The sequence below is a fragment of the Alnus glutinosa genome, chromosome 10 (assembly GCF_958979055.1).
Source record: "Alnus glutinosa chromosome 10, dhAlnGlut1.1, whole genome shotgun sequence".
Taxonomy (NCBI): domain Eukaryota; kingdom Viridiplantae; phylum Streptophyta; class Magnoliopsida; order Fagales; family Betulaceae; genus Alnus; species Alnus glutinosa.
The window spans coordinates 21234225-21245772 of NC_084895.1; the positions used below are offsets into that span (position 1 = coordinate 21234225).

Here is an 11548-nt window from a genome sequence, read left to right on the forward strand (position 1 = left end):
GAGACGTTCACGTTGAGTTACGTGTCAGAGTGCAAAATACAATCGCTGCATAAGGGTATATGAGTGCTACAATCTTGTTACTAGCTTTGTCTTTTGAATAGTAAAATTTATGAATTTGTCTGTTCCAAAATAATTTTTCTCTTAATTGAATTTCCACTTCGTGAACAAAATATGTCTCATTTAGATTCTGCACTAATGATATTTTGTTACACATTGTTCACCTACACCGTAAATTAAAAGTCTTTATTTTACAGGTTGAACTCTGCGAGGCTGCGAGCACCAAGTAACCCTCGGATGAGAGCGGCCTCTCCCACTTCTTCGCAAAATTGTACCTGAAGGAACCCAGTTTGGCTGCCATATCTCCCCAACAAATCCCACAGGGAGAGAGTGAGAGTGAGAGTGAGAGAGAGAGAGAGATGGAAATTAAAGAGCAAGAGTGGAACAGAGGAGAGGATATGTGAATGGAAATATAATAAAATGGGGGTTTTTTTCATTCTGGAGTTTTCCATCGGCATGGATTCTGCGGCCAAACTGGGAACTCACCAATATCTACAGTATTATGCATGCTGGAGATTTTGAAAGTCGGGAACTCACCAATATCTACAGTATCAGTATTGTTATCCAATCAATAAAAGAACAGGCTACTAGGCAGACAAATTCTACATTTTTGCTTTTATATACTTCCATCAGAATGCTTTACACTTAGAACCATCATCGTGTCACCTTAGCATTAATTGCCATTGTCATCAGACTCATAGCACTTAACTGACATCAAACTTTTCAATGATTTCAAAATGCATCTGCATACCAGGAGGCCTATCAGAAAAATAAAATTTCTCACAGACCTCTAATTTCCCTCCACTCCTTTGAGCTTCGGATTCAAGCATATGAACTAATTGGTCCTTTTCATTGCGAATCCAGACTCGCCTACTGTCACACCATTGCCTGGGAGTTCCATGAAGAACAAATCGAATTCCTTGAGCTCTTTGTATGAGGCGGTAGGAGATTCTCTCAATCACTTCATGGTCAGTTAGATATGCACCAGAAGAATTTAAACCAACATCCAAGTAATGGATCTCAGTGATGGTGTTTAAAAGGTTTTCTTCTGTATTAGGTATGATTTTACTCTCTTCTGAAAAATTGGAATGCTGACCACTTCTCGACTGTTCTTCAGTGCAGGGTGTATTTCCAGTAAGTCTGACATCTGAGAAGCTAAGCTCAGTAACTAGCTGATTAATTACAGTACCGCCCTTGCTAAATCCAAGGATGAATGTTTTGGGTTGAGAGAGACGCGATGCAAATGCAGTGGCTGGCTGTTCTTCCTGTCTACTTGAAATTGCATTCTTTACCTGCCTTGGAAAAAAAATAAAGATGATGGAAACCATTAGTTGTTAGGAATGATTAGGAGTTTTAAAAATGTTTAACAATTATTGAAAAAGGGTAAGAACAGACTTGGAAGATTCTCCAGAGTAATAGTGAACAAGGATATCCTGCCCTTTCTCAAGTTCAGTGGAATAATTAAAGAAATCATTCACAATTCTTGTGAATGCTTAACAGTTAACACCATAGTGAATAAGAACGCAATATTTATGAATTTGATTAATAACTAGAAAATACTTTCAGCAAAGAAACCTCTTACATTATTTTGCCATTCTCTAATTATCTACCATAAAAATCACATACGTTCTATCCTTTTAAAAGTATACCGGCTGGCTTCTTCACAGAAAATTTTTATGTTATTATGTCCTTTTCTAAAGGTATATGACACAAGAATCACAAAAAATCTAATTGTTAAAACAGATTAACATTTTCTTCTTTCTACACATACCCAATATACATTCTTGAGCTGTAGAAAGAGACTCCAACGCAGTATTCATTCATTTATCAATTATGCTTCATTTGGTGCATAGGAGAAAGTACCTGGAAATAGTTTTAAAGGCCTAAATTATTTCTTTCGTGTCAACCTAATGTGTACGTACTTTTTCTACTAAACTACATTATATTTTTAAGAAGGTAAAATCCTTATTTAATATCAGCCAGTCACAATCTACAAAGCAGGTGACACATGACTTTCAAGATATAAATAATATGTTTGAAATGATATTGGCCAAATTCATCATTTCTCTTCCGAACTTCAAGATTGCGTGTATGCATACAGAAATGGTTCCCGAACGTAATTATTGCCAAAAACTTGATAGTGTTATGCTTGCCACTTTCCATAAATAATATGAAACAACGTGATCTTTCAAAACAAGATAGAAAAAAAAGAAAAAAAGAAAAAAAAAGAAAAGCTATGAAACAACAAATTAGCTACCAAACATACCTCATTAAGGCAATTTGACAAGAGTGTGACAGTCGACCTAGAAGCTGGGAATCCAAGTGGGCTATATGATTTTGGTTCTCCCCATTGATTCACAGATGGAATAAAATCTTCATAGACAGCAAAAGGCCCATTAAAAACAGAAGCCTCAATGACCCATGCATTGATAGAACCTCCAAATTTTTTAACCAGAATTTCAGATATTTTCTGTAGATCCGACAGCCTCTCAATCACTGGATTCCCAGTCCCTTCAACACGATCGCCATTGAAAAAGATTGCGTTTGCAGAAGGCACCTGCCTCCAATGCAACGTGCAAATAAGAATAATGGTAAAAGAAAATTGTAAAAGAGTGATTCAGATAAGATGGTCTTTCTGAGGAAAGATTGATATGTTCAGAAACATGAGAAAGAGAGGACTTTGCAGCAATTTAATAGTCACTTCCCATGGAGCCTTGGATATAAAACTAAATATATCACGTGAATTTAATTGAAGAGAGATATAAAAGGCTTCCATAAATTTTTTCCTAGTGATGAACAGCAAACAATGAGCACTAGTGCTTTACAGGGGTTGAGTGAACAGAACTTACGGCTAAGGTTCTGGAAGTGCGTGAAAGGCACAGAGATGCTGCAACTCTATAGTATTTGCTGCTGTCAGAGCACAATGGAACCTTTAAAACTCCACACCATCGATCCATGAATTTATGAACACTGGGAATATCGAGAAGGACGAAACTTTATAAACAAGAATTGTTAAAGAGTCTCCTGCAAAGCATAGAAAATTAATTTCAGGAATTCCTGGCCTATATGCAGGAAGCATCAAAGGAATGACAAATTAACAATGGAAAGGACTTTATGGATAGAACAAACAGAGAACTATATGTTGGGGCGAACACTAATTATTAACACAACAACATTTTCCGACCCCTCTTTGTACAAACTAAATAGGCAATAATAATTCCAAGCACCAAAATCACAACCTGAAAAAATAACAATAATAATAAATATCAAGAAACGCATAAAGCAAGACACCAAATATTTTACATGGAAAACCTCCAATGTGCAGAGAAAAACCATGAGCCTTAGTCCAATCAAACTCTCCACTATTCAAAATAATGAGTTTATACCAATCATCTCTAGAACAATTTCCAGAGGCTACCAAAGCATCAAGAACACACCATTCTTGGCTTGCAACAACCACAACCATCCGTCCACCCTGAATGGTCTTAACAACATCTAGAAAGTATCTCACTAAGGGTGTGTTAGCAACCAAACAAACAGAGAAGGATTTCAACAATCTACAACAGCCAACATGAAGCTCTGCTCAACGGAGAAAACATACTGAAATTTCAGCAAAACTTGACAACAAAAATGCTCCTCAATCTCCAACTGAAGTCACAAAAAAATGGTTGCCTCATCCCACGTGAATCATTTACTTCTTTTTTTTCTTTTTTTCTATTTTTTTTTTATTTTAAAGTTGGCTGGGATTGTCACCTTATATAGTAGGGACGGCTCAGCACTATATCTCTATGCGGTCTAATTAGATAGTTATACACAATTGAATGTAGCTCAATTGGAGCCCCATATATTTGATCAGGAAATTGTCCAAAGTTGAATAGTTTTTTTTCATGTCAGTTTTTTTTTTTTTTATTCACTTTAATGGGCTTTGGGTTTAATTTTCATAATTTGGACATTTTTAAACACTAGAACATTATGGATGAATTTTCAGCTGACAAATTTCTACTTCAATCAAGGGCTTTTCTCTACAAAGGTGCTAAGAATGTGAGCCATCAAAGGAGTAACAGAAGCCCATACCTTTAGCATAAAGAATCCTGTTGATGGCAATCCATCTTTCTTTTTTAAAATTTTTGTTTTCTCATTGCACAAAAGAAGAGGAAAACAGAAAGAGAGACACCAATTTTTTTGTATTCATGTCATGCCATTTTATATTCAACCATCACACTAAAATTAGAATTTTGGTCTTGCAGGACACTATCCAGCATACAAATAATAATACTCTTTCCTACCAACAGGATTGTTTCTATCTAAATCCTCATTTCGAGCAACCTATACATACACATTAGTTAATACAGTCTATCTTTCAATTATTATTTTTTTTAATTTTTTTGGGAAAAAACACTTTCCACCCCTAAACTACCACCCCTTTGGCACTTAAACCACCAAACTTTAAAATGTGGCACTTTCCACCTTCAATTACCACTCAATTACAAATCACACCCTCCGTTGGCATTTGGCGTTAATATGGAGGAAATACTCCTCACGTAAGCCACATGACTTTTTTTTCTTGTTTTTTTTTTTTCTTTACTTTAACTTCTCAAAATGCCGCTAAAAAAAACTTGAAGGGGTGGCCAAACCACACTTCAGCCATGAGGGGGTGGTTCGGCCACCCCTTATGTTTTTTTTAAGAGAATTTTGGGAAGTTCAAGTAAAAAAAATTCACGTGTGGCGCACGTGTAGCATTTTCCGTCCTGCTAATGGAGGGTGTAACTAACGGGTGGTAGTCAGAGAGGGTCAAGTGTCACGTTTTAAAGTTTGATGGTCTAAGTGACAAAGGGGTGGTAACTTGGGGGTGTGATTTTTACTTATCACTAAATCACACCCGCACCCACTGGCTTTAAACCCACAATTTGAGGATTTCATTGGCTTCTCTTTTAGTTTTTGGGGTAATTACCTTTTCCCCCATGAACTACCAAAAAATGCGCGATGCTCCCATGAACTACCAACTCGACCAAAATAGAGCATTCAACTACCAAAGACAACAATTTTCCCCCCTTCCGTCAGTTAGAGGGGTTAAAAAAAACAGTTAACGGGTCATGTGCCGTTTTACATGGGGGCATGTTGGAAGATGGTGGTAGTTCATGGGAGAAAAGAGGAAGATGGTGGTAGTTTATGGGGGGAAAAGAGGAAGAAAATGAGGGTAAAATGGCGTGTGACGATTACGTGACCCGTTGACCGTTTGTTTTAACCCCTTTGACTGACGGAAGGGGGGAAAAGGGTTGTCTTTGATAGTTGAATGCTCTATTTTGGTCGTGCATTTTTTGGTAGTTCATGGGGGAAAAGGTAATTACCCCTTAGTTTTTTTTAATAATTTTTTTTTTCCTTTCTTTTGCTGTAATTAACACTCAAGGAGTTTGGAATAGCTAACCTCCGAACTCCAGTTGAGGTTTTACATTACCTACTCAGTATTACCAGGCTAAGAGGCAATTGTCTTTTTCTTTTTTCACCCTCAAAAAAGGTAAAAGAGGTGATGCCACTCTCAATCCACGACCTCAGGAAGGTAACTTGAGAAGACTAATACCGCTGAACCCATATATCTAAGTACCGCTCTACCATAACATGAAAATGTAGCACTAGCAGAATTCAAACCAACCCTAAGCAAATAAAACGAAGACACTTACCACCCATCCATTCCTTTTTTTGTTCTTTTTGTTATCTAACCCAAAAAGGGTATGAAGGGGGGTGGTCTTATAAAATGTATCAAAACCATTGATATCTTAACATCGTTGATGGGTATCTAAAAGAGCTATGAACGCAGGAAGTAGCAAAGCAAAAAGGGGTCCTAGACCAGTCCTCACCAACCCAACTAGCTTAACACACATTAATTTAAAATTCATGGGGCATGATCACAGAGTACAAACCCAACACAAACCTCCTCATCTGGCTGCGCATTTTCACAAACAACTCATGTGCAATATGTGAACAATGATGATGTAGAAGAGAGAGAGAGAGAGATTACATAAGCAGCAAGCTGATTCGAAGGAAAGGAATCGGTGCGCGCACCAGATACACGAAGTGCCGCAGCAAAGATTCTACCAGCTTCGTGAGCGAAAAAGATCCCCTTGAGTTGGATTGGATTTGGATTTTTGGATGCTTTTAGTAGAGGCTGTCCATCATGTAACTGCTGGGCTTTTGGTGAAGAAACCCTTTCGCTCAGCCTCTACCAAGTACTCAACCCAACCCATTTTCTTTGATAAAACTCATTTTTAGAATTTAGAGGTCTAGATGTATTGACTGTTTATCAAAATCACTCTTTAAAGTTTAATTAATCTTGTTGATTTACTCTTTAAGGTTTTAATTTTTATCAAATAGATACTTCCATCTACCTTCATGCTTTCCAGTACCACTATTATAGAATCTCATGGCTAAGGGTGAAAATAAAAGTGAATAATAATCGTTCGCATTCGCTATTCGTATTTAACCGCTATCCATATATGCGGATGTCGATAGCGATTTTAGGGTATGCGGATACGGTTAATAACCGTATCTGCACATTCTTTATATATAATAATTAAATTCATTTAAACGACGTTATTTTGGATATGGTAAGTTCATGACATTTAGGTTTTGTTCAGTTTTTTTTACTACCATCTCAAAGTCATAAATCACTACATTTATTTATTATAATTATTTTTGGGTAATCAAAATCTCGATTAGTCTATGAGATAATGACCTATGGTTGATAATAGTAAATTGTGTAAAAAGTTAAATTTTAATTTATTTAAGCTTGCGTATAGTAATTGTCGCATTACTTAATCTTGCATATAAATTTAGGAGCAGAAATTTTCTATAAACGTTTGTAGGAAATTTTTCACAAACCTACTTTTAATAGTGACATGTGTCCCTTGCATGTGAGAATCACGTGTTTTTTTAACTGCATGTGCTTCTCATATATTTTTTTAATAGCTAAAAGAACACGTTAGATGTCACTAGCTTTTACAGACTAATTTGTATGACAAAAATTTTCTATAAACTTATTTGTAGGAAAATTTTCACAAACTAGGGTGGCCGTGGTAGCCTGAGATCACATATAACTCCAAGGAAGACACGATGACATTACTTCAAGCTCCATCCTCATGATAATATTCCAACTTTCAGTTTTCACGGAAAGGCCAAGTCTTTTTTCCTTTTTTCCTTTTTTTCTTTTTTCTTTTTTCTTGGCCCAATTCCAGCCATAATAGCACAATGATTATGGTCATAAGTCGATGCCAGCCAAAAAGTTGTTGATGTATAAATCCCATTCATTGTAACCAATGCCGGTTAGAGTTGCCGAAGTCGAAGTTTCACTCATAATAGTGGTCGATTTCTCATTTGGGACACAGTAGCCATTTTTTAGCCCTTTGAGGTTCAAGATCAATGATCACTAATGGACCGTTCATCTTGCGGGGAAATGATAAGGATAGAAATCATATTATGATGACTATGATTTGTATTCCCTAAACTAAGGGATTTGTTGAGCCTAATTTAAGTGATATGTTTGTATTTGAAATTATTCAAATCACATGTAAAGCTTTATAAATAGAGCTTTGTACCCAAATCAAATATCAAGGAAAAATATTCAATAAAAAAATATCAAGGAAAAATGTAACCTATAAGGTTTTAACATGTAAATGTAAGCTATATGCCGAACCAACTTAATCTATATGTCTTTCTCTGTTTCTTTTATCTCTTGAGATTATTATTAGTTTCTATAAATCCAAACAATTAATCCTATATGTTTGGATCTTTTGTCAAGCACGCCTTCTTGTTTCTACTTAGGGTCTATTTGGGCTTCGATTTCAAAAAGTGCAATTTAAAAATAGCGATTTTAAAATGTGCAAAAAAAAAAGTACTAGATTGCTTGCGATTTGAAAATACAGTTTTCTATTTTTTCAAATCGCAATTTTTTTAAAACGCAATTTCCAAACGATTCATTTTCTGCAATTTAATTTAAAATTGCACATTTTGCCTACAAAATCGCAATCTCAAACACTCCCTTAATGTATGTGCTCAATATATGACTACATGCACTAACAACCCATTCAACTAATTAATCCTCCATAATAGAGACATTTTGTAGCAGATAGACAGAGCTTTAAGCATCTAATTGCTTGCCTCTCTTGAAAATTTGGATCCATGGCCACAAATTATCTGGTTGTACGTTGTAACCTAAATATATTAGTATAACTCTGAAGTTTTCCATGAGATTATTCTATGGTGGGTCTTGATCACATTGTATATATGTATAAGATCTAATAGAGTAATTTTCAAAGTTCCTCGTGTGTCCTTCTAAAAATAATGTGGCTTTTAAAATCACAATTTGATTAAAATTCAATAGTGATCGATCACAAGCTTATTGATAATTTTAAAAGCCACCTCATTTTTAAAAAGATACAAAAATAATACAAGAGGAACTTCTAAAATTACGTAGTCGATCTAATACCAGTACTGAAAAGCAACAAAACTGCCGTAGACATGTAAGAGATAAGGTTGGGTTCTGGTTACACCACCTGATCATAAACATAAAGATGTCTCTAGCTCCATTGAACAAAAGCTTATCCTTAATCTTGTTAAGGTAACCAAATCAACCGATCGAGTGACATTTGAAAGCAAAGAAGTAGACAAAATTCTGTAACTGCTGCTGTTATGACATGACCCACATATTCCAAACTAGTTCGTCACCAAACTACTATATATATATATATATGCATCGTTCAGATGCTAATATATTCACAGAAAATACTTGTTCAAATTAAGTAGGCAGGAAACTAAGAGAAGAATGAAGGGGGTTAACGTTGTTATAATTATATCAATGTTGGTGGTGTTAGCCATGGTTCAGCTGTCGTTCATGGCAAGGCCAGGCGAGGCGATGACATCGTTGACATGTGAGCAAGTGGGGGCGTGTTTGGCCCCCTGCATTCCCTTTCTCACTCAGGGAGGTGAGCCTTCGAGTAAATGCTGTGAAGGCGTGAAGAACATCAAGGCAAGCACTCCGACCGCCCAGGACAAGAGGGATGCGTGTGAATGCGTTAAGGCTGCCGCCAATCACTTGTCCAATTTGAAGGATGACATGGCTGCTGCTCTCCCTACCAAGTGCAAGGTTCAGATGGATATTCCAGTCTCCCGGACCACCAACTGTGACACGTACGTCGTTAATTATTCTCTGATCAGTTAATTAATGCATGCATGCAAAGGATTTTCTTTTTCTAACCTTATATGATTCAATTTGTTTCTTTATTTCAGCCTTAACTGAGATCGGAGCAATCAAGGCAAGAAATAAAAAGAATCGAAGGTGCCGTTAATGTTTGTCTTTGCCGGCCGGCAGTCTTCTTAATCCTACCTAGTTATACAATGTTTTGTTGAAATAATGTGGTCTTTGGTAATACATCGTGCTTTAAAAAAGCTTTACAGCATTGAATAAATTGCCGCGAGTGTTTGATGACTACTCTCTTTGAAAATCTTCTGTCACCAGCAAATATGACAACTATATATATACTCTGCCATATTTTTTTTTCGGTAATTAATTAATGATGAACTGAATTAAAAAAAATTAGGATTGGTTATTATTTTTAGTTTGAAAATGTGTTCTAATGTACTGATTATAAAAGTAAAAATACTTTTGAGAGGTTTTTTTTTTTTTTTTTATGCGTTCACATTTGAGAAAATATTTTCTATAGAGTGCACATGCTTATTTTAAAAATCCAAAACAGATGTTATAAGACCCTACTTCAAAAAAACTAAAAATAAATAATAAGAAAGAGAGAGAGAAGGGCGCAGCCACCCCTGGCCTCCTCGATCCGCTTAATGGCCACCCTAATTTTTTAAATATATAATAAGTTAGCTCTTAGCCTTACAAAAAGTTAAACACCTGTTTTATCAAACATATTTATTCCTACAGATTTATAAGAAGTACTGCTTTAGATTTTGGGTTGTTTAGTAATGTATTAATCTTGCATGTGAACGGAAAACAAACATGGCCTTATTAAGCCTTAAGGGATTAAATATGTTCGGAGGAAGACCTCAAGAGTGGAGGAAGGTGGATATTATTTTGAGAAGGAGGCCAGGGATTCGATGCATGGAATTAATTTCAGTCCTCACCCATGACGTACATTTTCTCTTGCTACAAACTTTCTTGCCATATTATATATAATCAATTAAAAATGAGCAAATTGAATCACGTTCCAGGCAAGTTTTCACACTGGTATACAAACAAAAAAGTCATATATATGATCATGTGGCAGACCAAAAGATGCTCCAAATTAAGGCCTATGCAATCCATTGTCAAAATTGCAGGCTCAAATTAATCACGGAAACATATCCTTATGCTCCTCGATCACCCTCACTACAAAAAACGACAGTTTAATGTTCTAGTTAATTAGTGTCGTTTTTTAATAAAACAACACTAATTGTCGTCGTTTTACTGTTGAAAAATTAATTCAATATGATCAAGTAAACACTATAATAAAAGGGACAATTTGGATTAATGTTGTAGTTAAAGGAAATGCACATTTTTTGCAAGGATATGTTATGGGGGGTTAGTGGGGAAGACTGGTCAACCCGCCTGTGTGGTTGGCCAGTTAGTTGCGGTGATTATCAAGCAATGGAGAGATTAGCGTGCAGTGAACCAGCTATATATATATATATATATGTGTGTGTATATATGATTGATGGGTATTAAATTCATTTTTACTCTTTTCTAGAAGGCACCCTTGAATTTTCTCTTTATATATATTCAGTCAAACAATCTTTTTATTGGTGTTAGAAATTAAAGATTGCTGTGTTCAACAGTTACATGATCAAAAATACAATGAGAGGCTTCCTCCATATAAACTTATTCGTCCATAAGAAAAAGCGCTTTATTGACTAGCCTATGAGCTATTCCATTCGCTTTTCTTTTGACATGGTTCACCTTCCATATATTCAACATATATAACTCTGACATCTTCGATCGCACAGAAAGCACTTACCCTTAAATTCTTAAGCTGCATATATAGAAGGGCACAATCTACTCTTATGTAGCTATATCGTGCATGTGCGATATATCGATCTGAATTTTATTAATTAGCTTATTTATTTTATAAATTTTATACTCTTATAGGTAAATTTTATTTTTACCTGTCATCAAAATTATGTAGCTAATTATTAAATTTTGTATTTATATATACACACATACGTAATTAATTAGTATATATTTTTGTTAACGGTGCTTCATGAAGTATCAATTATAAAGTTCGACCTCTTCTTAGAGTGTAAACAATTTCTTGAAGTCATGTATGCGGATGAAAGTCGAAATTTTATCCGATCCGTGTGGAGGGAGATCTAGCCCTAGCTAAGCCCCGGATACCCCAATTGTTAAAAAATAAAAAAAAAATAAAAAAAAAAAACAGAAAAAAGAAAAAAAGACATTATGTCAAAGAAAAGTGATCCTTATTCTTTTTTCCCTGGTAAATTTATT

At 35.4% G+C, this 11548-nt stretch overlaps 2 protein-coding genes across 3 annotated transcripts; one reads left to right on the top strand and one right to left on the bottom strand.

Moving 5' to 3' along the window:
• Nucleotides 1-647: 647 nt before the first annotated feature.
• Nucleotides 648-6355, bottom strand: LOC133880235 (uncharacterized). 2 transcript variants are annotated; one of them, XM_062319147.1, is made up of 4 exons: nt 6074-6355; nt 2907-3027; nt 2324-2614; nt 648-1349 (listed from the first exon to the last, which is right to left on the bottom strand). In XM_062319147.1, the coding sequence occupies exons 2-4, from the start codon at nt 3012-3014 to the stop codon at nt 762-764; spliced, it is 987 nt and encodes a 328-aa protein (XP_062175131.1). In that variant the 5' UTR covers nt 3015-3027; nt 6074-6355; the 3' UTR covers nt 648-761. The 2 variants fall into 2 exon arrangements, with proteins under 2 accessions (XP_062175131.1, XP_062175129.1); XM_062319145.1 differs by having other exon boundaries at nt 2907-3081; nt 6074-6353.
• A 2508-nt stretch (nt 6356-8863) lies between these two features.
• LOC133879481 (non-specific lipid-transfer protein 1-like) lies at nt 8864-9407 on the top strand. Its single transcript, XM_062318055.1, has 2 exons — nt 8864-9237; nt 9337-9407. The coding sequence occupies exons 1-2, from the start codon at nt 8873-8875 to the stop codon at nt 9344-9346; spliced, it is 375 nt and encodes a 124-aa protein (XP_062174039.1). The 5' UTR covers nt 8864-8872; the 3' UTR covers nt 9347-9407.
• Nucleotides 9408-11548: the final 2141 nt, after the last annotated feature.